At 35.1% G+C, this 27,659-nt stretch overlaps 2 protein-coding genes across 2 annotated transcripts; one reads left to right on the forward strand and one right to left on the reverse strand.

The window, feature by feature from the left end:
- Positions 1-1,869: 1,869 nt before the first annotated feature.
- Positions 1,870-7,052, reverse strand: LOC113232615 (leucine-rich repeat-containing protein 27-like). Its single transcript, XM_026467386.1, has 5 exons — positions 7,034-7,052; positions 6,370-6,491; positions 3,445-4,142; positions 2,537-2,879; positions 1,870-1,929 (listed from the first exon to the last, which is right to left on the reverse strand). Exons 1-5 carry the CDS (start codon positions 7,050-7,052, stop codon positions 1,870-1,872), a joined length of 1,242 nt encoding a protein of 413 aa, XP_026323171.1.
- A 29-nt stretch (positions 7,053-7,081) lies between these two features.
- On the forward strand, positions 7,082-26,686 carry LOC113232511 (negative elongation factor A). Its single transcript, XM_026467262.1, has 11 exons — positions 7,082-7,291; positions 8,942-9,196; positions 12,702-12,879; positions 13,497-13,655; positions 15,737-15,853; positions 18,769-18,899; positions 19,454-19,618; positions 20,630-20,731; positions 21,479-21,640; positions 22,991-23,090; positions 26,061-26,686. Exons 1-11 carry the CDS (start codon positions 7,082-7,084, stop codon positions 26,324-26,326), a joined length of 1,845 nt encoding a protein of 614 aa, XP_026323047.1. The 3' UTR covers positions 26,327-26,686.
- The last annotated feature ends 973 nt before the right edge of the window (positions 26,687-27,659 follow it).

Consider the following 27,659-nt stretch of genomic DNA (forward strand, 5'->3'; position numbering starts at 1 on the left):
CGACGAAATACCACAGCCTCGAGACGTGGTCCCTGGAAAGCTCGGGCATTCGCGGGAAGCATTCCAGCGACTGTGCGTGCCTATCCGCGCAGTGAGGCGAAATTGGCGCTTCCATTCCGTTCCGCCGCAATGTAAATTGAGCCTTAAAGTTTGACATAAATTAAATTTCACCATGGAGCTTATAATATAAGCTCTTTTAGATATAATGATCATTTACATTTCAAAGTTCGCAGGAATTTTTGCGCAAATTACCAATCGTGCGTTATATAGTGCGAGTTATCTTTTATGAAAATAATGTTTTTTTTTAATTTAAGGCACAAGTTTTCTTTTTTAAATAATGCATGTAAAGTAGAGTGAGAAAGTGATTTAAATTTTTACGCAATAAATTGTCTAACGTCCTCATCGCAACGTTTAAATAATTTATTGTTTAGTCTTGTGTATTAGTACTGTTGATAAATTTTGTGTTAAGTCGCCTACAGATTTGCTCGATTTAATCGAGTGTTACTGTCGATCGACAAAGTCGATCATTTTTTGTCGATCAATAGGTGCGATCGAGCAAATCTGTAGCCACCTACGTTGTGTTGATCGCACGTGTCGATCGTCTGTTGTTACCACATTTGCTCGTTATGTTTGATAGCACGTGTCGATCGTCAAAAAATCGAGCAAATCTGTACTTTTAGGTAGTCGCGACGAGGCGGTCCATGTAAATCCATCTCGGCGAACCACTGGCTCTCTGCCGTCCACTAAAACGCGGCTATGTGACAAATGGTCAAATGACCGTTTTAAATAGCAAAAAATAGAGCACAAAATTATCTTTTAAAAACAGTTAAAATTAGTTAACGTGTTCGACTTATCGGAACTTACCCTAACGATGCATAACCGAAATATCATTAAAGAATTTCGATATTCTAAAACTGGGTTATGGTTTTTTATGATATCTCAAAAAAATATTTTGTCACTTAGCAGCGTTATAGTTAGCGGACGGCAGCTCTTCAGACTGTTATCGAACTTAATGTTGTTGTTAAAAGAAACAACAAGTATTGGACAAATAGATGTGTAATTTTCTCGGTTACTTGTGTTAAGCGTCAAATAATTCTTTGTATTTAAGAAATGACTGGACATCTATCCAATGTCTAAAAATCTTATCGACTGTACTAAATACAATAATAAAATTTCCTTGTATAATTCCAGTGGTGTATTTAGAAATTAACATTAAAAGTAGCAATTTAGCAATGTTTAGTTAAGTTATTGTGTTTATCGATAAAAATGTTTTAAAAAGTGTAATTACTGTCATCACATAAGGGCCGATTCCCACTGTTTAAATGGCATTAGCATCACGCTTTGATACTACGCGTACATGCCGAATTTGAGACTAGAACCAAATGATGTTAGAGCCTGTTCAGTACATCTGAATTAGGCATAGTCATGCATGGTTTTATGGTAAACATATTATACAGAATATGTAACAACATAGCATAAATACAAAATATTATTATTTTTTACCTCGTAATTAGAAAGAAATAGTCTTTTTATGTATGACTTATTTACAATTAAATACCGAAATACTATATCTATGCTGATATAATATAATTTTTATACATTCTTGGCAATTCTTAAATTGGCGTTCACGCGTTAAACGCAGGTTTTCTGTGGAAATATATCTGCAGTATGCCGTAGCGATACAGTGGGGTTCAACCCTAATATTAATTTAAGCAGTAAGTATGGTTTTTGTAATGATGAGGTGCTGGCCATTGTGACAATCTATAAACCAATTCAAACATATTTATGCATTTTATTTCGATTAATAAATTCAAATATAGGGTAACATAAATAATCTTGACTTTGCTGGAAATATGAAATAAACAATTATCAAATTGTGGAGAAGTTGGTTGTGGACAGTTCTGCCAGTTTTTGTTTTATTTCGGTTATCTGTAAAAAAACATATTACTGTCAAAATGTTTCCAAAATCATTGTGTTTGATCCGTAAAAGTTCGACAGTTCCATAGTGTTCCAAAATCCTGTCACACTCGACACAATCAAATAAAGCTGAGTAAGTGATGAGTTTTATAAAAATGGTTTGAACTCAGAAAATAACGGTACTACTATTAACTTGATTTTAACAATAATTTAAAGCACTGTTGATGTAGCTTTCCGCTTTTTCATAATAAATAATCGTAATTTCATAATAATTAAAAATTTCGTTGTAACTGTTTGTTGCTCAGTTATTTCCGTTAGTATTAGCACCCAAACATAGTTTTGAAATGGGGTCGGTTACCCATACATACTACGTCTAATTTTTTTTATTCTAATCTGACAGGATTTTGAAGCAATGCGCTTTCCTTCCCTAAAAAGTTGTAATAAAAATCGTTAGTGGCTAAACCTCTCACGTGAAGCCAAAAACAAAAGACAGAAAACAATAACTCAAGAAACACCTTAAAAAAGCTTATGCCAACTCCAAGTTATACATAACATGAAATGGAAAGTGTATTAAAAAGGTGCATGACAAACTGTTTTGAGGAGTCTTGGTACTATCTACCTGCTGTATCTCATTCATAAGAACTTTCTGTTCCGTTCTAGGCGACATCGAGTTCCTATTTAAATCAAGCGCTTCTAAATTCTCAAATAATTTCTTTATTTTCATCGCCAAATGTACGTCACTATTATTCTTCCTCGGAACTGATATTTTACTTCGTCTTAAAAGGTTCTTCTTGTATTTATCTGGTAGGTCTTTTTCGATGTCCTGTCGCGTTAGTAGTGTCATGTATTCTGGATTAGTGTCGTATGGAAATGTGGTAGGATCCATTTTGAAGTCGCGGTTGGTACAGTACATTTGTTTGTAACGATACTCTTTGCGCCAATTTTGTAGTTGTTGCAGGTTCCTGTCAATAAACAGTAGATATTTGGGTAAAAATTGTTCTAAATTGGTTCTTTCGTGCTTGTTACACGTTGCAAACGAAACTATTTTTTCGGATCTAAATTCCGCATATATCGCTGCTTTTCAGAAATAGTGACCCAATATAAAATAGCCCATTTTTTGACCTATTACTGAGGTTTGTTCGTAACCTGCTAAATTGTATAGTGGACACCGAGTTTATTCATTGGTTAAAGTAATCACATGACAGAGTTGGGATTTCTAAGTTTTTTAATCCATCTTCGTGATGAATTGGATGCTTTTGAGATAGGTCACTATTCTAGAAATTCATCGATATGTGTTTTTTCAAACAAATCGGCGTTTCGGGCCCTTTACAAAACATGCGACTTAGATCCGAAAAAATAGTTTCTAAAGAGGGTCAACCTTCAAACTCAGGGAATGGATGTTCTGAGTTAAATTTGTCATCATGCTAGGCGTCAGCAGGTTTGCGATCTCTATCAGGCAACTAACCAAACTAGTTTTTTTTGAAACTTTTCATTAGGTGAAAGAAAATACGATATCATTATACTTACTTTCTGTTTTGTATATTTTGTTCTCTAGTAGCCAACAATTGTTTACGCTTTGCAATGGCTTTGTCTTTCAAGTAATTCTGTTTGATTTTAATCATTTGTTCCTGTTCACCGCTTGTACGCAAAGGTTTAAGGTATTTTGCACTTTGATAATATGGTGGCAGACTTGCATATCGACTCTTGTCCAATTTCGGACATTTGCCTTTAATTTTAGCATAAAACTCATCATCAGAATCATCTCTTTCGTTTAATTTGACGCGTAAGTTACTTTCTTTAATTCTACTAACGTCTAAAACGGAGTTGTAGCTTATTCCTTCTTGTGTTTGGTTACAAATACTATGTGTGTCTTCAGATATGTCAGATTGCGATTGCGAGCACATTAAAATTTGGCCAATGTAGTTCTCGTTTAAATACTTTTTAATTTCAGTAACTCCGGCTTTTATAACTTCTCTAGGAGGATACATTAAAGGGTTCCCGCTTAATTGTAGTACTTTCAGTGAGATTACTGTACCTAGTGCATTTGGTAGGGTTGTCAGACAGTTATTTTGCAATAATAAATGAGTAAGACCCTGGTGGTTTTTTATTGAGGCCGGTAAATCTACGAGACGGTTGTCGCGCAAATCCAGCCACATTAAACTTGGTAGGGTTGTGAAGAAGTCGTCGGGCAAAGTTGTTATCTTGTTGTTTTGGAGATATATTACCTGAATAACCACAATTAATTACGTCATTATTATAAACGAATTAAGTAAAAAAGAAATAATCGCCTATAGTCAGGAGCTTATCAACTGACACTGTACTTTCGACCGTTTTTATCCCAAGCGGCGGAGTTGAATTTAAGGGTCGTATTCCAGAACTCTACTCAATACTCAAGTCAGGACTTGAGTATTGCAGTGAGCACTAAAAATCATACTCAAGTCCTTGCCATTAGGATCGTATTTCCAGTGCTTGAAATCATACTTAAATCTACTCAAATCCTGACTTGAGTATTGCAGTGAGTACTGAAAATCATACTCAAGTCCTTACCATTAGGGTCGTATTTCCAGTGCTTGAAATCATACTCAAGTCTGCTCAAGTCCTGACTTGAGCATTGAGTAGAGTTTTGGAATACGACACTAAGGGTCGATACTACCTGAGCTCGAATTCCATTTCTTCCCGTACTAATCGGTTTACTTTGCTTGGGTCGAGCGGCAGGGACACTGGCTTTATTTATTCCAGAATTATTTTTTTTTGCAAACGAAATTAAAGTCATTTGAAAAATGTATATCGTATAAAAAACATTGGTTTATGTAAAGTACCTACCTATTCAATACAGCGAATTTCTTGTAATATTTCGAGGTAAGATTGTGTTTTTTTTTCTATCGTGTAAATTTTTAGGAGTCGTGTTTTCACATCGTATAGTAATCAGTGCATATACTCAATTTTACTATATATTTTTTCCAAAGTGATTGATTCAACACTCACTGTTATTCGGAATCATCGAGTATATAACAAAGCCATTTGTATGATATGCACTTAACCCTGTACCTACCTACTACAAAGATTTTTTTTAACTACCATCAAAATTTTTATGTTGACAAGTTTTGTATTTAGATACCAAAAATTTATTATTGTACAAATTTGACCTAGGTACAGTTTTTTGCTGAAGAATACATAATGCCTGGAAAAAATTGGGATGGCGATCAAAAAGTCTTCCTGTATTTTCCAGATTTTTAGATGTGCCTCTTCCCATTTTTATTATTGTCCAATAAACAAAGGATGCTTGGAAGTGAGAATATTTATCCACAAAATAACATTAAGATTTAGCTGTTGAAAAATATAAGTAAATTTTTCCCATATTTTTTTTATCTATTATTATTTGAAATATTTCTCTTTATCACCCTTTTCCTGATCCCTTTTCCAAATATTCTTTTCGTGTTAAGGCGTTGCAGCCGCGCCTCTACTAATTTTCATACAATGTTTAGTCTGTAAAAGTGGCGCGACTTTAGCGCTGCGGCTTAGGAATGAGTTTTACAAATCGTATATTGTTATTGATCGTATATATATTGCGCCTATATCAAATATCCGATATCGTCTATCTTAGAAACTTTATATCGATATTGCTGCGCATCGCGTAGGTATTTTATAGCGATGCGAATCAAGCCGAGCGATTACCGAGTGGATACCATAGATTTAGTATGTGGATACCAACACGAAATCATGTAGGTATTTTACAAGCTGTATACCGATATTGCTTCGTATCAGATATTCTCTGAGTGGATATCAACGCGAAACCATTTTTTGTTCGTCTTCGAAACTGTATACTAACATTGGCCTGCATTGCTCTTGTAAAACTATATCTAATAATATATAGTTTCGAAATCTGATTCTGAATATCAGTAACGGCAATGTATCAACGCAACGCGCACGCGGGCAGTATCCATGCATATATAGTTTCAGAAAATATATAATTTCGAAATCCGATTTCGAATACCTATCAGTAACGGCAACGTATCAACGCAGTGCGCACGCGGGCTGTATCCATGGATATACATATAGTTTCGAAATCCGATTTCGAATATTGGTACATAGTTTCGATACGATATTCAGAAAAAGCTATATTACCCATTCCTACTGCAGCTAAACATCTAAATATTGTATTAAAATAGTCGCACGGCTGCAACACCACTGCAGCGCTTCCACGAGTGTCGTCGCGCCTTCAAATTAGGCGCCCAAGTTTTCCCGTTTCAGCCAAAAAAACAAAAATCTCAGTGGCTGAAACACTAACCGTAAAAATCTAAGAAAAAATCTTTATGCACCGAATAACAGTTGTGGACTTATTGCCCGGATACCAGCGCCAGTACTAAAAAATACTTGTATGGCTCAGACTACTAATAACGCTGTGCAGTAAGTATGTAAGTTCATTGAGGGAAAGAACAAATATAAACTTACAATTATACTCTTGTTAAAACTTGGTACGACTTCGAGTCCGCGCGATGATAAGTTGACGGTAGTGTCTTCATTCAACTCTTCCTCGTAAACGTTCAAATTCAATGAAGACTCTGACATTATTTCTAGTTAATTACACGTATTAATGTTTAAAAAACAATCACTTGTTTGATCGATAAAAATCGTGGAAACAAGGAAAATTAATTGAAACGTCGCGCGCTTCAACCATAAACAAATCTAAAAATGACACGTCTTTTATTATAGCAACTCTGAACCACAGATTCAAATAGAGTCTAAAGTGGATTGATTTTAGATGATTCAATAATATTTTGCTAAGTAGAAATGGCCAACATTATTGAAACGAGATTTTAAAACTTAATAGACTTTATATTTTTTATGCGTCTCATAAATTGGAAGAAAGCACACTTCCAAAGCAGAGTAACTTAATGTAATTTTCATTTATTAACATAACATTTGACCATGCGATCAATGCAATGAGATAAGTATACAAGTCACTGGATCAATGTTATGTTTTACGCGCTGTTCTGAATTTAGTTTAGAATTGTTCGTTAATAAATACTAAACGCAATGCTCAACTTCCTTATATGTATAGAAAATGAACGAAAATTGAATAACTCATTTATTTAAACTGACTCACATAATGAACTGTCAATGAAGCACCACATGGTGAGAGTGTCACTTCTTCAGTTGCAAGATGGCGAACGTTCGAGATAGTGATACATCTTTGTGGCTCCACAATAAACTCGGAACATCGAACGATTCGTGGACTACAGGCTCAATTTGTACACAGTTGAATGCAGAAGTTCTAAAAAATATCAAGGATTGTTTTCCAGATTTGCAAACCCAAGTGAAATTGAAATTATTGTTAAGTTTCTTTCATATCCCGCGCAGAAATGTTGAAGAGGTAACTTTTCTCTTTGATGTTCTATGGTTTTGCGTAACTGTTGTATCTTGTATCTCTTTCTATCTTATTTAACTTTTATAAGTTGGAATGAGAAGTGATATTGTATGTATGTAGTTTTATTTGTTGTCAATAGAAAATTTACAATATTATATTATTCCAAATATTGAAAAATGAGGCAGTTTTCAAATGGTAATATCAATGATGATTAGTTAATTCAAACACGTCTAATAATTTCCAAAAGGTTTTTGCGTTCTAAATATAATTAATAACCAAAATAATCTGTGTTGATTTTTCCCTCTTATTTTGAAGAGGTTTTGTTAAAATACGTGAAGTAGTTAGTGTTTACATGCAACTCGTATTGTAGTATGAGATTAGAGTATTTGACTAGGCGTAGAATTGCCTATTTGAGTCAACTATACATGCTGGCTATAACCTATACATTGTCAATTACCTTGCATTGGTTTCTAAACATTTCAGAACTATTGTATTTCGGCATGTATATATTTTATAACCTTCAGCTACTATTGAACGAACACACATAAATACATTTACTCAAATATTGACAAAATGTTGGCTAAAAAAGACTTACTAAGTCTACAAGGCTATGTTTGTTATGGTAAAATTTTGTTATTATATCTCTAAGTTTTTTTAAAATTAATAAAAAAGAATTCTACACATTAACAGCTCTAAAAATTTGTCTTTCCATCTACATCTACTTTAATATTGTATCCCGTGTTTATATCCATCACTAGATGTAAATGTTATTATTATGAAAGATATAAAAGTAAACACATCTTTTTCCACTAGTAATATTTATTTAACACAATGGTAATAAAAATAATCTCATATTGGTACCCACATGATGGGAAACAGTACAAAAAAACAGAAAGAGAAGCTAAAGCTAACCGCAGATCACTATTGGGGAAGAGTATCTCTTGGTGTACTATAGACTATAGAAATGGCAAGTAATAATAGGTATAATGTTATATCAGTTAACAGGGCTTATAAATAAATATTGTAGGGATCAAAAACAAAATAATTCTTCAAAAATGGCCTTTGACACACAACAAACAACACAGCTTATGCTGATAATTGGCATTTTTTACTTTTGAATGTTATTCTAAAGTCAAAATGAAATGTGAATATCTGTTATTAATGAAATAATCAACACATACAATTATTTGTTATTCATAAATAGGGACCTATTAGTAAAAATTGCTCAAAAACAATTTTTACACTCTTTAATTACTGAATGGCGTTGTTTGCAAAGTAACAAAATGTATTCTTAGTGTGGAATCTCGATATCAAATGTAGGCTATCATCATAGTCATTTAGGCCATGAATTTGTTTGGAAGACTGATTGATAGTCATTTTTAAACCACTCTGCAAGATTTTGGATATTAATATGGGTTTTTGTTGGTTTTCATCAGCTTAAGAATCATAATTTTGTAATATATTATTTGCTATGAAATGAGTTCAATGATTCAATAAAATTATATATCGGATCGAAGGAATTTTTTCTGAGTGTTCGATCTTTGTATTAATAATTATAACAAACTAGTGTAGTAATTTCACAAAAAAAAATTTGAATATCAATTCAATAAAAATTTAAAATCATATAGTTATAATTTGTACATCTTTTCATTTCAGTGGAAAAATGAATTGGAAGAAATCATTGAAGTTGCAGCAGTCGACTCAGACCTCTGGGTGGCAATGTTGGCAGAAGTCCTTAAGACATTCCCCTCACAAGGCACACTTAACACGGAGATAGCAGAATTTGATGAGACACGGCCAATATTTAGTGATATGATTGGAGAACTGAGGCGGGCTTTGGCCAAGCATTCAGACCTCGGACTTCTACCTCTTGAGTGCCTATATTTAAATAAAAATGCTTTAGTTTCTGTGGTGAGTATTCTGTTATTTATTTTAGTAATTTACAAACTAAAATATATGGTGTAAACACTATGGCCCCCTGCTTGTTTGTTTAGTATACTTTGTAAATAACTTGGTTATCTAGACTCTTTCTGACTATAATGAAGAAAACTTTTTCTCCAGATTTTTATTTTAGTACATCAAGTGAAGGAACAAACAAGTCGAGCGCCTGATTGTAAGTTACTCGCCTGTACATAACAGTTACAGTGCCACTCTGATCAGATCTGAGAGGCACTCCCACTGCGCCCGTCACCCTAAGTTCACAAGTCCCATGTGCCTGTAATGTCACAATTTAATTTCTAAAAATGTACAATAATGTATTATTGTGCAATAGAGTATGTAATACAATACATTAAGCATTTAATAAAGAATAAACAACATTCGGGGTGTTCCATACCATTAATAATAATAACGCACACACTCAACATAGCCTAGGGCAACCCTGTGTCGCGGGTGCCATAGACACACATAGATAACCACAAATTACATCCAAACTCACGAGGGAAATAAATGTAGGCCACACAAATATTTCTCCCGGCCCGGGAATCGAACCTGGGACCTCTGCGTGGCAGTCCGGCATGGTAACCATTCAGCCACGGAGGCAGTTAAATAATTGTTGCCAGATTAGGCGATTTTTCGCCGTTTAGGCAACTTCGAGGGGTCGCGCGGCGACTAAAAAGTGGTCGGCGACTCGGCGATATTTAGGCTATGTTTGAAATAGGAAAAGGGAAAATAATCGTACTTTGTGGAGAATGGAGTTGTAAAATAACTCATTTGGGGGTTTGATCATTTCGTCGTGTGGGGAGTATGAACTCTCTTATTTCTTTCCCCAATGTCCAGCAGTAAACAGAATTCTAGAGTTTCTTAGTGTTTAGGGATTTTATAGCTTGGACGAATATCAGCTACTTACTCAAACTATTGTTTTATTTACTTGCATACAGACAGTTTGTAATCATTAATTATAATTAGTTAATTAGAAGTCTTATGACACTCTAATTAATATTAAATTACATTGCTACTGTGTCCTATTGCATATTGATGTAATACATAGTAAGATCACAAGTGCATTATACAAAGTTTGCCCTTTTACCTGCATATGGACACAATATTCTATTTAATGTTTCTTTTGAAGTACTATTGACTATTATCTCCTATTCAAATTGCGTCACGATGGCGTGATGATGTCCTTTATTTGTTACAACATGGAAGTGTGAAGGGTCTTAACATGATTCTAAGAATTATATTGTAAATTGATCCAAATAAACTAACTAAAAATTATTAAAAAAAACAATTATCTATCAATCTATCAGCGAGTTGACCACGTAAGTCACCACATTATCATTGATATTCACTGTCTGACTCTGTTTTTCAGTTTAAACCATTTTCCACTAATAGGATCTTGGACAAGATCTTGGAATTTTCATCATCATCATTCACAACCCAACTTCGCTCACTACTGGGCATAGGTCTCCCGTAGTTTGTACTGTCTACCATAATTCTGTGCTAGTCTCACCCACCTACGGCCGGGCGGCCCGCAACTTCGTTGATGTTGCCCTTTTGCTGCACGATGTCTCACCTCAAACTATTGTTTGGCCATTATTCAGTTATCGCTTGACTCCACCACGCCTCGCAATAATATACATATTATGTCCTGCCCACCCCTATTTTCGTGGTTATCAAGCTACACGTGTTATGTACAAAGAAAAAATTAAATTATTTCTAGATCACCACTAGACATGGTCTTTAGGTAATTAATTGTCTTGAAATGGATTGTGTTTCAAAGTAGCACAGATCAATAATATGAATATTGTAGATTGAACATTGCATGTTTGTTTTATTTAAATTCTTTTTATAATGAATAGTCAACAAAAACGCCTTTTGATGGCTAGAATACGATGGAAGTGTTTGCGGAAGGTATGTTTTTTAAAATTAATCGAGCTAACGAGAAGGTTGGGTGTAGGCTCAATATTATGATGACCTCGGTTTGCACTGTGGACACTGGTTGAGGAGGCCCCGGGTTCGATTCTCGGTAATAATAAAAATTTCATTTCCTAAATGAAATTTTCTAATTTGTTCAAGCTTGGGTGTTGGAATTGCCTCAGAGTAAGTTCTGTTACCCTGGTACTCATAGTACAGGCAATTGGTGTGGTTGTCTGGCATATTATAATAAAATTATTATTGTTAATATGAATTGAGTACTTAATCTAGATCGGTAGCTGTAAAGGTACTTGGTTGAGATAAGAAATACAGATGGCGTTACGGCAAAAAGTCATTACAAACCAAAAACAAAGATCTGCAGCAAACACACACAAAAAATTGCAAGGTCTGCTAGTTCGTTCCGTGGCTTAGTTGGCATAGTGTTTGGCACGGTTTGCTGGAAGCTCGTTGGTGCGAATCCAGCAGGATCAAATAATTTTTTTCTAAGTCTTCGATCTTTGTATTAATAATTATAACAAGCTAGTGGAGGTAATTTCATAAAAATAATTGAATACCATGGTGGTCAAACATCGTGACATTTCAATAAACTTAAAGTTACTTATACGAAATTATTAGGAAACTATTTTTCCGGATTGAAATCACGTATATTTGATTTTTCCAAAAAATTGTTGTTATATTTTATATTATTTTTTTTTTTAAATTATATTTGCTTTCAAAATTACTTTCAGGGTTTGTTCGAATCCGAGGTCGAATCTGGGCTCACACAGTTTCTTAGAATGTATGTACGAAATCTAATTTAAAATTTACCCATGAGCTTTACGGTGAAGGAAAACATCATGATGAAACTTGCACGTCGAAGAAGGTTCACAACCTTCGGCAAATGTGTGAAGTCCCCAACCCGCATTGGGCAAGCGGGCGGTCCATGGCCTTAAACCCTTGCCTGAGAGGAGATGCTTGCCCAGCATTGGGACGTATGAATGGGTTGGTGATGAAGCAGAATGGGTTTTCATAGGAAAAAAATGTTATATTGGTAGGATATCTGTACACAAATCTGTGCCTTTATTTGAAAAATCTGTATTTTAATATTTGTAGCGGACTGTATTAATGGGTTAAAGGGTGGGTGCTAACGAGTGAGCAAGGCCAAAGTAAACGTACTTACAGCTTATTAATTTATTAGAAAACATGTATATCTATGGAAGCAATAAAAGAAAACAATAGTCAGAAAAACCGCCAAAACCATGCCAAAACAATCACATTTAAATTTAGAATTTGTATTAAGTAATTATAACAAACTAGTGGAGCAATTTCACAAAAATAATAGAATATCAATTCAATAAAAAAATAAACAAATGTAAAACTAAGCTTAAAACTATATTATAAAATATATACAAAGAGATTTGAAGCGACTGCAGCGATTCGCTACAGTATTTACTTTACATATTTGTTATACTTATATAGTATTAAAATAATGTTTTGCGCAAGGCATCGTGAACTAAAACTTAAAATGTTTTAATTTCAAGTAAATATTTCATAATTTCAGGTGGGTCAGCAAGCGAATGCCGTCAAACATTTCACATTGAAAAGAAAGCCAAAGTCAGTGGCGCTACGAAGCGAGCTATTGGCGAAGGCGACAGAAGTAGCGGCTAATCAAAAGAAGGCGCAGGCGCCGACCGTCCCTGTGCGCAGCAGAGGCATGCCACGCAAAATGACCGACACCAGTGAGTATTAAGTATCTGATTAAAACATCAATATTTAGCCAACTGCCAACTGTGCGAATTCAGGCTAAGTTTTATACTGGCAAGGGAAAGCCGTTGTAAGCACATTTTACTACATAACTTGGTAATGTCTCAAATAAGACCGATTAGGCATTGGTTTGCAACATTGTACAGACGGCAGCACATTAAGCTTCACATGAACGGATCGTGTTCCATTGCACTGGAGGCGATATTCGAAGAAAAGTCTATGTGCTGTTGGCTGTACAATGGATTTTCTGAGGCATGTTATATGTATATACATTTAGGATAGCACAGAAGAAACTATGGTCGTTTGATGTAGTTTCCGATAGAGGACTACTTGATTTTATTACTATTGTTCTTCAATTACCACAGATTATACTGACTTTCACTCTACAGTAGTGTCATGTGTAGTAACGTCGGAAATCCTGAGACTGAAAACATCAGTCCCCAGTCTCGAAAAGGCCAAAAAATTGTCGAGACTCGAAATTTTCGAGACCGAGTTTCCCGGGAGGAAAGCCCTAATACATATGCATAGAGGTGTATAAGTATATCATGAAGTAAACGAGCGGCGCAACCCAATGGCTCGGCGTTGGTTACAGCGCCGCTGAAGGGGCTGCCGTCGCGCTGGGCGGCACGCGGCGGCGCGTCTGGCGCGCGGGTGCTGCCCGTACGGCATCCGCCGCGCTCGGGCATCAAGCTACTGGACATCACGGAACAGCCTGCCACACAGGCGCAGATCAAAAAGCGCAGGAAGCTCGGTCAGTGTACTCACCTGTACCTCATTCTGAATTACATTTTTTACAGTCAGTACATTAATAATAATAAAATCATTGACCTACCAATAAATGGACGTCGGGTTCGCGCTAAAAAGTGTCCGTGCCCGTAGGGCGTTAAAATCGCATACAGAGCGTCAATTGCGCAACAGTCTTCGTTTGTTCGAGTGACAGCGCGGTTGTAATCATGCAGTACCAATATATGCAGTACAAATAATAACTTGTAAAAATTACTGCAGTAAAATGTGAAAACAGGATTTTGTATCATATTTTCACTAAACAAATATATTGTGTTATCATAGTTGTCATTTAAAAGTGTTATTTTGTACGGTTTTATAGTATTTAAATTACAAAAGCACACGAAATAGTGAAATAGCTAGCTGTCCTTTTTCTACTCATTGCATGCGCAAAAGATTGAAAGAGACCCATTACGTCAGTTTCAAGAAGGTTATGTAAACTTCTTGGTCATTTTCAATTGTTCGAACCACAAGCGATTGAAATATTTAGAACAACGAAACTGTAGAGTTGCTTTGATGTTAATCCTATTTTTAAAATGATTTTTTTATTAAACGTTAGCAATAACTAACAAAATATTGTTGTACTCGTTTTACGACAATGGATTACCTATCAGAAGTCAGAAAATACATTTGCCCGAAATAACATTAGGTCGAATTTTCATAATGTGTTTTTACGAAGATTACAAAACAAAAGCTAATTTTGTCTATGTAAAAAACATCAAAATTACTCGAAAGCGTAACGGTTTTGTTATAAATCGGAATTACGGATATTTGAGTTTACGTTTAGTTAGAATATCGGTACATTTCTTATAGTACACGCTTATTTTCACATTTGTAGTAATAATTGTATGTATGTATCTGCCCAACTCTTTATTATATCTTTAAGTGAATTTGTACAAAATTCAACTTAATAATATATATAAAAAAATTAATTAATATTTACGAGAAAGGCTTTTTATTCCTTTACTCTTGTGTTCAAGCAATTTTCAGTCGAAGCTAAATATGGTGCATTGTAAGTTTCCAGTAGAAGCTGAATATGGCGTTTTTGGGCCCTTAAATTGTTGTAAGCAAATTTAGGCAGTACTGCAATGACGTTACAATTTAAATTAAATGTTTTAGTTTTTTATATTTCGTTACATGTCACTACGTTTGCATAGGTTAACCTCGGACATTTTTTTCGTGGTTTTTGTATTAGACCCGATGTCCATTTGTTGGTAGGTCAATGAATAAAATCATTAATTTAAGAAAAATAGTCCTAGATTGGCATTCAGATGCAAGTTCGGGTCCTCTCAAATGGGAGGATTTTTTCTTTGTATTCGATTTTTGTATTAATAATTATTACAATTTCAAAAAAAAAATTAAATGCGTATCATTATATTCTAAACATCATATCCCATAAAACAATGTCATTAATTTATGCCAACACATTTAACTACTAAATAAATATTTTCTCATAGAGTTTAGTAACAGACGATAGTGTTAAGAGAAAAAGGTTTGGTTCTCAGTTAAATGGCGGAGTATTCAACAACACCGCTGATATTCTACTATCGTCTGCCATGTTAAAAAAATAACTAAAACACCTGTCATTCCAGTTCTAACATTGCCTTTCGCAGTAGACTACTAAATACTTAGCACAAAATAATTGATTGTTATATAGATATTAGAGGTGTTACAGTCTAGCATACATTCCAACGCGTTGGAGACTACACGCATTTTTCCAATATGCAGGTTTCATCACAATGTTTTTCTTCACCGTTACAAGCACACAATTGTACACAATTTAGAAACCAAAGGTTCTCCGGTTGGCTTACCACCACTCACAAACTTTCCAACACTGTTTAAATACTGAAATTGGAACGGTCTTGTTGTGTGTGCAATGCTTTAATATTTATAAAGGAATTTAAACTAAGCTATTTAAACTGTTTTCCAAACACTGACTCATCCTTAAATTCGATATCAAACACAGTAATGGTGCTTGTAAGATCTTGTATAATAACGTCACACTCAGATGTTAAATGCTAATATTAGAACGTGAATGTCATGGAACAGAAATGGAGGAAGGTCAGAAGAAACCGCCGCCCGCAGCGCCACCCTCGCCGCCGCCGGACTACGCCAAGGGGCTCAACAACTACCAAATGCCCAAGCCCGAGGAGCAGCAACCTGCTAGTGAGTACATAAATGTTGTCTGACCAGTCTTTGAAACACTAACAACTCTGTAGAGGAATAATGGGCGAACGGGTTAGTTAAATACCAGAAAAACCGAAACCTTTGAAAAGTGCAAAGTAGGATCAAGTAGGACCTCAGCTGCTCATCCAAAGTATACGTTTTGGCCCCGAGGTTTCCAAATAAATATTGATCGCCTTGCAGTATCTATTGATCGTAAAAAATCGATTCTCAATTTATTTATTATTATTAAATTTATTATAAAAAATTTAGCCTAATCAAGATGGCGGTTCGACAACAAGGTCCGTTTGAAATCTGGTGTCGTTCCATGTTACAATTTTGTAATACAAATTTGCGGTCGAAATTGTAATTCCGCCATTTTTCCAACATGGCCGCCATACATTTTTTACCGTCCAACACATTTGTTCTGAAGAAATGAGGTAGGTTAAATAAATGTGCAAGTATTGTGTTCGATTGGGAATACTGAGTATCAGAAAATTCCGAACCCTTCAAGAAGTTGTCTGCATCAGGTAGCTGCCAGGTCAGAGCGTCAAAGTGTAATTCGCACAGACATATATCTAGATAGACGCCACAAGTGTATGTATTTCGCCTGCTCAAAGTAAGTAAAATTCACTTAGTTGCCGCTGCTACACTTCAGAACGCGCTCTACCGTTATCGTAGATAAACACTGGTCGAAAACACGAAAAATGTATAAATGTGCCATTATCAACTGCAAAAGTACCATAACTGTGGGTAAACGGGTAAATAGGGACGTTCCCTTCCATGGCCAAGTGATTTTGTAATCAGAAGATACGTAATTTATTTTAAAAACAATTAATTTGGTTTTGTATGAATTTCGAGAAAACAAATATGCAACCGAGTGCATGTCTCATAATTTCTAATACATTGCGGCTTTTACTTGGTACGATATGTTTGTGATTCTTTGTTAATACGCCATGAACATCGAACGAACGCACTTTTGTATAATGCATTCAGTTTCGTGGTTCGGCCGTTTGTACATTTCTTTGCCCAAATTTAACATTAGTGATAGGCAACACTGTTCTCGATTCTGATCGATTTTGAAAACAAAAGGACGAAAATTATTATGACCTTAGCAATATTATAAAAATATTCTATAACTCTTTTGTTATAACGTTTAGTAACGTTTCGTTTTTTTTTTTCAGTTTTCTAGTATCTCTTATCAGTAGAATCTGTAATTTCGATAATTTTTGTAGCACGTTATCTCGAATGTCCGAATATACTGAGCAAATAATTACATACATCGCCGGATATGTAGTACGAGTAATACAAAAAAATATATAATGTAAAGAATTAACAGTGCGCTGTCTTTACAAAAACCTGGAGTTGGTCACACGTAGTGCGCTGTCTTTACAAAAACCTGGAGTTGGTCACACGTATGAATTCGTTGCTTTTGAGGACGAAGGTGGTTTAGTTTATCCCACCTAAGATGCTATCCAAATATGCAGATGTAGCAGAGCTAGAAATCCGAGAAATAATAAACAAATCACAAAAATTTCACACGAGGACGGCATTAAGTAAACCTCTTCTGATTAATAAGATTTTACCGTATTTTGTCAGCAGTAACATTTTCATTTGTCTTTCTATTCATCAATTACCAACAGAAAACCATCTAGTAAAATTAATTAAGGCAGTCGCAAGTTTATATATTGACGTGCGTTTTCATTATTTAAGTTAATCGATAAGATCTTCTATTACAAAAAGATGTTACATAATAAGCTCATTTTATTGGAAGGAAAATAATTTTAATATTTGAAGTCGATTAAAAATTAAAGACTTAATTTTTTTAAGTAATCAACATTTTTTTAAAACCAGTAAAACAAAGGACTAAACTGTATTTTTCTAATATTTTTGTACTATATTAATATTATGACTACTTGTAATCATCAAATACTTGAACAAAAATTGCTCGATTTAGAATCGACTAATTGAATGGAATACGCGTGTTTACGCGTATTCCGGTCAATTAATCGATTTAGAGCGAGCGGACGGAGGTTTCCATCACTAAATAGTTCTTGTGACGTCATAGTGGGTACAAAAAATATGGCACGCTTAGTTTTCATAGAAATTGCTATACTTGCGGCGTCTATTTAGATATGTCTGTGGTAATTCGTCGATTTGCCAGATAAAAATAACATCTTTCGATTTTTTTACGATTAATTCTGTTCAAATACATGTCATTCAATTTTATTTTAAAAAGACCAATTTTTTTTTACTAGCTGTGTTTTTCGACAAACATCTTTTCGAAAGGATTTGATTTTATCTTGAAGATTATCATTCTTGACCAAATTAATTTGTAACTTGACACGTTTGTCACATTTTTGTATTATTGAGTTGTGGTAGTCTGATCGACATTATATACCTAGACATTTGCATGCTATTTAATATATGCGAAATATGTTTGTACGGGCAAATTCTTGTAACATCTTCTGTTATACCATGTTTAAAGCAAATAAACGAATTGTTATTATTATTATCATTTCACCTAAATAAAACTTAATTTAGTATTTTTTCCTTATTTAATATTTTTTAATTATTCGAGTCCCTTATTGGAAATACACTTCGCACATGAAACCAAATACTGTCGTAACTTAAAATTGTGGAATTGTGAAAACACGATTACAACTTTAAAACAAAATACGGAATGAAACCAATAAATATGTATTTTCGTTTATAAATGGATAACTAAATATTTATTATGTAAATAGGCGCTTTGTCGTCGAGTTGCGGATACCAGCCCGTTGCACCAAGTACCATTTATTATGTATAAATAAAAATAATCACATTATTTTGATACAACACACAGTTCGACATATAATTGAAATAATATATTACCGTCATTGGCATAATTATGATAAAATGTATTCTTCCGCTTGCAGCGAGTACAGCGGAGACTGCGGTGCCGCCGCTGACTTCTCCGTTGGGTGGGCTGCGCGCGTCGCCACCTGCGCCGGCGCCGCCGGAGCCGATGCAGGACACGCCAAGGCCCAGTCCCATTCTCGTACAGCAGGTATGGCACACTACACTAGCGCCACCATGCAGTCACCGTTTCGGTATTTTTTTTTAATTCGTTATGATACAATGTGGACGTAACCGGTTGAAAAATCTCCGCCTGTGTCAGAAGTAGTCATAACCATATTCATTGCATCATATATCGAACACCGACTTCAACAGTGTCACAAGTCAAAAATCATAACATTTTGGGTTTTGTTAGGGGTGCGTGAAATTTCCCAATTTTCGGTTAAAAAATTGCTTTGCTTCGACTTCCTGGGATGGAACCGGCACGGCAGTACGTAAGTTTCGTAATGATCAGGAATTTGCATCAGAAATCGTTTGTGACTTATAAAACTATAATGCCAAATAATTGGTTGTAATTCATATACGACACACATTTGTGACAAACCGCATTAGGGTACCACAGCTTTATTTTTATCGTCTACAACAGCACTTTGTCCCGAATTTAACGGTAGGTGAACCAGTAAAATTATAATCTTTTTTACAACAAATGGCCTTAGATGACGCAGAATTCGTAATATGTATTTATTTATGTTTGTTATTTCACAGGGCACGGGCGCAAAACCAATAGTAATAGGTCAACAACCGAAGCTGTTAATAGCGGGTCAAGCAGGGGGAAAGCCAGTACTGCTCTCTGCTCAGAACCTGCTCAACACTTCTGCTGTCATACTGCAGCCAGGCGGAAAAGCTGTTCTGCTGCAGAACATCAAACCGGTTAGTGTGTTTACAGATTTGGTGCGCGTTGCAAGAAAAGGCAGACGTAAAGTAGTGTAAATTACAGGCACATGTGATTTGTTAACTTATGTATCAGATCTTTTCGATTTGTCTAATAAGACCCAGCAAACTACAATGGGAAAAGCGCTAAACGCCCAATGTGCATTAAAATGTACCTACTAAACATGTTTACATACTTCAGGCCCAAGCAAGTATGCCCACAGTTTTGTATGAATAACGTATTTTTTTAGATAATTTACAATATACAGCGCTAAATTTGAATGAGATATTTTCAACACGAATTGGACGTTTACGTGATTATAAGAATAATATTCTCTGATTATGACACATTTCGCATTTTGTTTTCGCGTTTTGATGTACACGGGGCCTTACGAGATCAAAGCTCTGAGTGACACTGCGACTGTTATGGACAGGCTTATCACCAGGCGCACGACTTCATCGTTGCGTCAATTGTAAAATAAAAGTGTCGAAAAAACCTACCTACCTTGTTTTTTTTTCTCAAACATTAGACAGAAGGAAATTATGGGTCTTCTATCAGGCGCCATTTCATTCACTCATTTTATAAGCATAGCAATTTAATAAATACCGTAAAACAACATTTTAAAACACATTTACTAGGTACCTTGGAAATAAAACTATTTTTTTCCTGGACTGTCAGCCATGACTATGGAACCCGTAAAAAGCCGGAACTTTGTGTTTTTTAAAAAAAAGAACGAATATACACGAACTTCATATTCACTAAAGATTAAAATTAAAAATGTCTTCCTTTACTTGCAATGTAATATTGCCCTTTCACTTCATTTTAACACATTTGTAATCGTTCCCGAAGGCCACTTTTGGAAAAATACTTTCATTTTCGAAAATCTCACTTTTTCAAATTTAGACTTGTTTTCATGAATTTTAAACGCTATTTAACGAAATTTGACTTTTTGGTTTAGTGACAGTAAAGATTTCAACGTGCGATATGTAAACGACGATGACTGTTATTAGGTGACGCAGACGGTGGTGCAGCAGGCGCCGCGTGCGACTCTGGGCGTCCCGCCGCTGCACCCCACGCACCCCGCAGGACTGCCCCACCAGATCACACAGACGGTCAGATTTGTTCGCCTGTTTTTTTTATTACTTCGCTTCCACATGCTCTCTTTGCAAACCGAGATTCAAGCTATTAAAAAAAATTATAATAATTGCTTATATTGTCGTGTCTGGCCAATCAAAACGATATTAGTGTGAATATTTAATTACATATTTTTGTCGAAACTGTACTGTACACGTCAAGAGATTTTATTGGTAGGGATAAGTGGAAATGAAATTCCACTTATCCCAACCAGTGGTGGCGTAGTAGGGAAGAGTGGAAAAAAAAGTGCACTTGTCCCCGCCAGAGAGGACAGCTGGTAGGGACTAGTAGAATAGGCCAAATCTTCTTAAAGTGCCTCTCCACTACTGGAGATTGACCGTCAATATGGCAAATTTGTCCCTTTCCATGACCAAACGAAACAGTTGTTCTGCGCTCGTGACTCCGACCCACTCCCTTTTGTTGCGTGACCATGACTACGTCTTCCTGCGCGTCTCTTGCCTTAACCTTTCCAATCATAAAAAGTTGAAGCAGTCGGTATCTGTCGTGTCGAAGCACGTTACCGAGATATGGGTTTTGCGCTTCTTGATGGTCCGCATCACCTGGCGTGAGGTGTTAATTCGCAGGAGTACTGTCTCGTCCTTGACTTTCTGCATCCAGCTGGCCATTCACATACATTATATTTATTTATTCGATAGTTGTCGCTACTAGCGCCGAGTTAGCAGTTGAAAGTTACTGGTAGTAATGTGGTACACGTGTGTGTACAGGTCCAAATGGCCCAACCTGTACAGCAACCCCAACCCGTGCAACACGCCCAGCCAGTGCAGCAGCCACAGCCGGCACAGCAAACTGTGCAGCAACCTGTACAGGCTGTCCAGCAAACTGTACAGCAACAGCCACTGCTGCCGCGTAGAGGGCTCTCGCTTACGGTACGTGATATTTGTTCAAATAAACTGCCAACTGCAGGTTCAACATGCTGTGCAGCAGCCAGCTTATAACATATTTACCTACATATCCTACTGTTAATATAATAGTGTATTATAGAGATGAGCCATGGATAAATATCATTGGGATAAATATTTATAATCGTAGTTTATTATTTATATTTAGTGAAACAAAGTATATTTTTAAAACACTTTGTGTACCCACACAATTATAAACTAAAAAATAAAATTTTCATATCACGTGTTTTAATTAATAGATTTTGTGTGTAAAACGTGAAAGAGAATCCTTAAGCTATTTCAAGTCCAAACATGACTTTATTTAGTACGCAGTAGACCCCAAGACCATAAAGTTGGGTCGCACTTTATTAACGCAGGATAGGTCAGCTTAAGGGTTACAGTAAATTTGATAACTTTCTGTCAATTGAATTTTTTGTACCACTCGACTCGAAAAATGTAGGTAGAACAGTATTGTTACATAAAAGATTGGCAAAAACGTAATAATTTAATAAAAATGAATTCGAATGAATTTTATTATAAAAAACACAAAAAATTGATTATCCATGTTTTAGGATAAATACTCAGTAAAAACGGATATTTATCCTTAGACGGATATTTATCGGGTAAAAATCCATCTCTAGATTAACTCAAAAGATGTGTTTTCTCCGAATCAATGAAAAACGAATTACTCACTTCCCGTGAAAGATCATTAAAATTTGTGTATAGGTTATAGTTTATTACAGACATCTAAACAATTTCCTACTTGCCAAATTTATTTAGAAATAAAAGGGAAACAATAAATTCATATTGTTGAATAACGACTGTTTTGGTCAGAACAAGCTCACATAAAGTTTATCTCATTTTGAGTGGCATAGATAGCTTTTAATTGTTTCTTACAATATTTTAACGACGGTTTTATTGACGTGTAGAGAATCAAATTTTGCGTTCAGTAATGATAGAATGTTGAAATTTACATATTTAGAGTTACAACACTATTGTAATAGCAGTGCGATATGTCAAATATTTTGTTTTCTTGCAAGAACTGTATCTTTAATTTGTGTAGTTTTGTACTAAAATAATCGTGTATAGTGTGTATAATTGTAGCGATTGATAACGTTTGCGTGTTATGTCTTGGATTTGATTCCCATCGGAAGACCGATGGAAATATACTATTGGAGGGTTTAAAGTTGAGTGAACTCTTTAAACATATCTAAAGTCCGCAATCCGCCGTGTGGTGGGCTATGGCGTCAACCCTGTTCTAAATAAGAGAACATTGCCCAACAGTGGGCCGTATGGACTATGTGTAGCATTTACGAGTAATTTGCGTGTTTTTTGCAGCGTGAACAAATGTTGGAAGCTCAAGACATGTTCCGGAATGCGAATCGCGTCACGAGGCCCGAGAAGGCCCTCATACTCGGCTTTATGGCTGGATCTAGAGGTATGTAATCAAAATAATAGTTATTATTCATAAAAACTCCATAGAGTATGTAACGACCGTTGCGCTCCTTTGTGGAGAAAAGTATGGACTCTAAGTAACATGAGTCCTGAATAGGGTTACGATTCCGAAATTTGAATAGGCCGGCCATATAGCTTATTATTGCAAGAAATTTTAGAGACTTTTTAGTAACAAAATAAAATCGAAAATCATTCTCGAACTCTGCAGCGGAGATGGACAAGTGTCCGGACAGCAAAATTTTTGTTGGAAATCGAGCTTTATTATGTATTAATATTATTACAAAATATTATGTATTACGACTATTAGTATTCCCCATTAAAACCCGTCTAAAAAAGTCCACGAACCCGTCGTGACAGTGCGGTACACGTGCTTAGATACAAAAGCGAATAAGGGAGTGAAGCCGCGGCGGCACAAGTTCTTTTCTTTTTTTTTGTAATGCTGTTATTATCTCGCACAATAAAATTTATTGTGCGAGATTTATTTAATAAGAGTGTACACAATTGCTTGGTGGACATTTTTTTTCTGAAAATGACACTAAGCCGAAAATTTTGAACAAAATCCAGGTGGTAGGTAAAAAAACGGGACATGTCCGGACAAATCAGGACAGATGATAACCATACTCCCATGACATGTATGACAATAAACACGTTTTGCCATATAAACCTTTGGTGTGTGAGTAGATATGAAAAAAAAAACCATTATAGGCATTGACTTACAAATAAATGGACGACTGGTGTAACACAAAAACCACGAAAAAAATGTCCCAAGTCAACCTATTTAAAAGTAATGACATGTAAAGGAATATGAAAAAGGTAAAACATTTACCTAATTTTGCTTGCAACAATTGAAAGGCGCAGAAAAACACCATATTCAGCTTCTACTGGAACCTTACCAAAATGCACTATATGTAGCTTCTAGTGAAAACTACTTGAACACAGGTACAATGGAGTAGCCTTTATTATTTATAAATAAAATTTTATTCGTAAATGTTGAATTTTATACAATGCCATTTATTACGAGCTAGGGTGTCTGACTTTCTTTCTTTCTTTGTCTGAGTTTCGAGAATTATCGTACCCGATTTCTCGAGTTATTCGAGATTTTTTTTAAAACCGTAAAAGTTGTTTTTTCGAAAGTTGTTTTGACCTGGGTGTTCTGAGTTATGCCCCGGAATAAATTCCATTCCAATAATTTCCGTTCTTGATCCCAGGTTCGATTCCCAGTAGAACTAATTTGGGAAATGAACTTTTGTAAATTGGTTCTGCTCTGGGATTCTGTTGCTCTGATAATCATGGGGAGTATGTACAGTGAGTTCCCTAGTTTCAGACCAGGTGATTGTGTTACAATAGAATACCAAGACCAGAACCATTTAGAAAAGTTAATTTGTTAAATTGATCCTACCGGTATCGAACCCGGGAACTTCTCATCAGTGCCCACAGTGCAAACCGTTAGGCTGTCAAGATTGTACTATTTGTATTATTATGCATTGTTTGCATGTGAAAGTTACAAATTGCTTAAACTTTAAAAAAAATCCTATTTAATTTGCACTGTCAGTCTGCTTCAATTACCTTCTTTGTTTCTTAAGTTGGTATATTTTGTCATTCATCCAACTATTGGTTTTTAATGCATTTTGGCGGTGTAAGATGTTCTCTGTTAATACTTGTGACTTTCTTCTTAAGTTCAAGCTATGTTTCCTGGATAAATTCCTGTATTATCTCCTTTCTATGCACAGTTCACTCATTGATGTAATCACATCAAAGCTTTAATATTATGGTCTTTTATCAAGCCCAGCATCAGCTCTGGTTTCCTTTCTTTTCTTACCATTTTCTTAACCCGTTCACGCATAGTACTGAAATTATACTGCGCTCAAAAACGTCATCACTTTTCTATATGCCGTAGTGCTTACATTGATTCAATATAATTATTACGGTTTATCACTGCCGACGGGTGATTCCGTCAACAGGCATAGCCGTACTGCTCATAGTTCTTGCAAATGTTTCTTGTGCATGAAAAAGTACGGCTATGACGGCAGTAGGGTATTTGCCGTTGTGAGATAATTACAAAATTAAAATGCGCGACATTGATTGCGCAAGAGATACGCTTTCCAAAATAAACACTTAGGTACTAATTAATAATAATAATAATTATAATAACGCACACACTCAACATTGCCTCGCATTAGGGAAACCCTGTGTTGCGGGTGCCATGGACAACACATAGACAACCACAAATTACACCCAAACTCACGAGAGAAATAAATGTAGGCCATACACATATTTCTCCCGAAAAACCTAAAAAAATACTTTCGGGATTATGGAAATTCATGCAAACGTTATTTCGGGCAAATGTATTTTCGGTCTTCTGATTCGTAACCCCGAGCCGTAGAAAGAATACAACAATATTTGAAAGTATTACTAACATGTATTAAAAAATATTTTAATAATAACATTAGCATCAAAGCGACTCTTTGAAATTTTTGTTCTAAATATTTCAAACGCTTGTGTTTCAAACAATTGAAATTGACGTGATGGGTCTCGTTCAGTCTTTTCCGCAAGCAATGAGTCGGAAAGAGACAGTTAGCTATTTGATTATTTTGATTGCTTTTGTAAATTATATTTACGATTAATTTAAATATAAATTAAATACTCTATATACTAGTGCATAAAATAACACTTTTAAATGATATATGATAACACAATGTAGTATTTACCGAAAATATGATATACTGTCCTGTTTTTTCACATTAGTTTAGAAATTTTTACAAGGTTTTACTACACAATACGGCATCATTGACAAGCGCGCTGTCAGTCGAACAAACGAAGACTAAAGCGTGAATGACGCTCTGTATACGATTTTAACGCCCTGTAAGTTCGGACACTTTTTAGCGCGGACCCGACGTCCATTTATTTGTAAGTCAATGATTATAGGTATTTAATCAATTACATTTTGTTTCAGACAACCCTTGTCCGAATCTCGGCAACATCGTCACAATCAAGCTATCAGAAAACATCGAGAATGTTCTACAGACAGACGACACTTACCTCACGATGCTCTCAGAAATGCATTTCCAAATGAATTATAACAACGGACAATGGACGAGGTTGAAAAAATACAGACATATTGACGGAATGATGCCTCAAAAAATACCTCCCGGATCCACAGTGATACAGGCCAATAATCAACAACCTGTTGTCTCGATAGCCAATCAGAGCGTGAGTTAAAATTAGTTTTTAATTAGGCGTGTTTAAGTGGAAAATTACAGTTTGCAGTTCTAGTAGAGACAGAGAACAAGGTAGATGTTGAAATGATTAATTGATTATTTGAGACCAGCTATAGCTAGCATTTACAAATTGTATGAATTATGTTTATCGTTATGGAATGTATTTTTTATGGAACGCTTTTGTAGACAAACATTCCTGTCACGTTAGCCATTTTGAATCCGCCATTTTGTATTTCAGTTCATTTTTTAGTTTGATTTTTACTTCCGTCTTTCTAATACAAAAATGGAATATGCAAACTGTAATTATCCATAACATTTTGTATATTTGCTATGTTCGTAGAATAAAAGTGTTATTATTAGTTTTAATGCAGGATCACATAATTTATATATCTATAGTTTTATTTCTATTTTTTCTTTTTTTTTTTTCAAATATCTTTAATACTTAAGTTCGGCTTTTTTAATAAGCTTATTTGTACATTTCAAACGAGTTCTATGTTTAAATTTAATTGAGACCCAAACAAATGTAAAAATTAATTTATACTTGTCTACATTGATCATTATCAATCACAATTCAATGCATTTGGCACCGAGCGAAACGCAACAGTTTGTTATTATGTACTAAATTATAGTCTGTTCCAATCCATTTTAAACAAAAAGTAAACAAACATGTTTGGTTAAAATTGTAAAGCAATCACTTAATAAATCGAATAAGCAACACTTTCACATATATTTCGACTTGATATCTCATCCCTTTTTCCAACAGTCATAAAAACGTATTTGAAAAATGGTAGCCCAAAAGTGAGGTTATTTTTCATCTATACTTCTATGACTTGTATATGGTTGCATAGTGCTGTACGAAAAAAACATTCGGTTAATTCAATCGAAGTTTTTGTAATCGATTAGTGAATCGAAAATTTCAATCGCAATCGAACGAGTATCTAAGTGTAAGGATTTCGCAGGTGTAAAATTAAGATTTCGGAAATTTTAAATATATGCTTTTATAGGTTATGTACTTTCACTATTTTCATGCTAGTATGACTCTATTAAACAAATCGATTCATTCAATTAATTAATCGATTTGTAGTTGGCATTATAATTGGCCATCACTAAACCGTGTATGTTCGGGTCAGTGATTTGTTTGTTTACTTTTTGTTCAAAATGGATTGAAACGAAGTATAGACAATTTGTTTATAAATATTGGTCACAAACACAGCTAAATTTCACCAGCTAAATTTCACATACGCATAACGGAGATTAGACACGATCGGTTACTTTCCACCACTAATCCCATGCCTGCTATAAAAACCTAAACGGTTTTAGTCAGAGGTTACAGT

Source organism: Hyposmocoma kahamanoa, unplaced genomic scaffold, assembly GCF_003589595.1.
Source record: "Hyposmocoma kahamanoa isolate Upper Pololo Valley unplaced genomic scaffold, ASM358959v1 76, whole genome shotgun sequence".
Taxonomy (NCBI): domain Eukaryota; kingdom Metazoa; phylum Arthropoda; class Insecta; order Lepidoptera; family Cosmopterigidae; genus Hyposmocoma; species Hyposmocoma kahamanoa.

Bases quoted from the DNA above. Each gene is read 5' to 3' on its own strand.
- LOC113232615 (XM_026467386.1), bottom strand. The intron at 2,880-3,444 runs GTAAGTATAATG...GTTTATTGACAG, and splicing joins CAAAATATACAAAACAGAAA to GAACCTGCAACAACTACAAA. The intron at 1,930-2,536 runs GTAGATAGTACC...GTTTTTTTACAG, and splicing joins TTATGAATGAGATACAGCAG to ATAACCGAAATAAAACAAAA.
- LOC113232511 (XM_026467262.1), top strand. From the start codon at position 7,082: ATGGCGAACGTTCGAGATAGTGATACATCTTTGTGGCTCCACAATAAA. The intron at 20,732-21,478 runs GTCAGATTTGTT...GTGTGTGTACAG, and splicing joins CCCACCAGATCACACAGACG to GTCCAAATGGCCCAACCTGT. The intron at 23,091-26,060 runs GTATGTAATCAA...ATTTTGTTTCAG, and splicing joins CTTTATGGCTGGATCTAGAG to ACAACCCTTGTCCGAATCTC.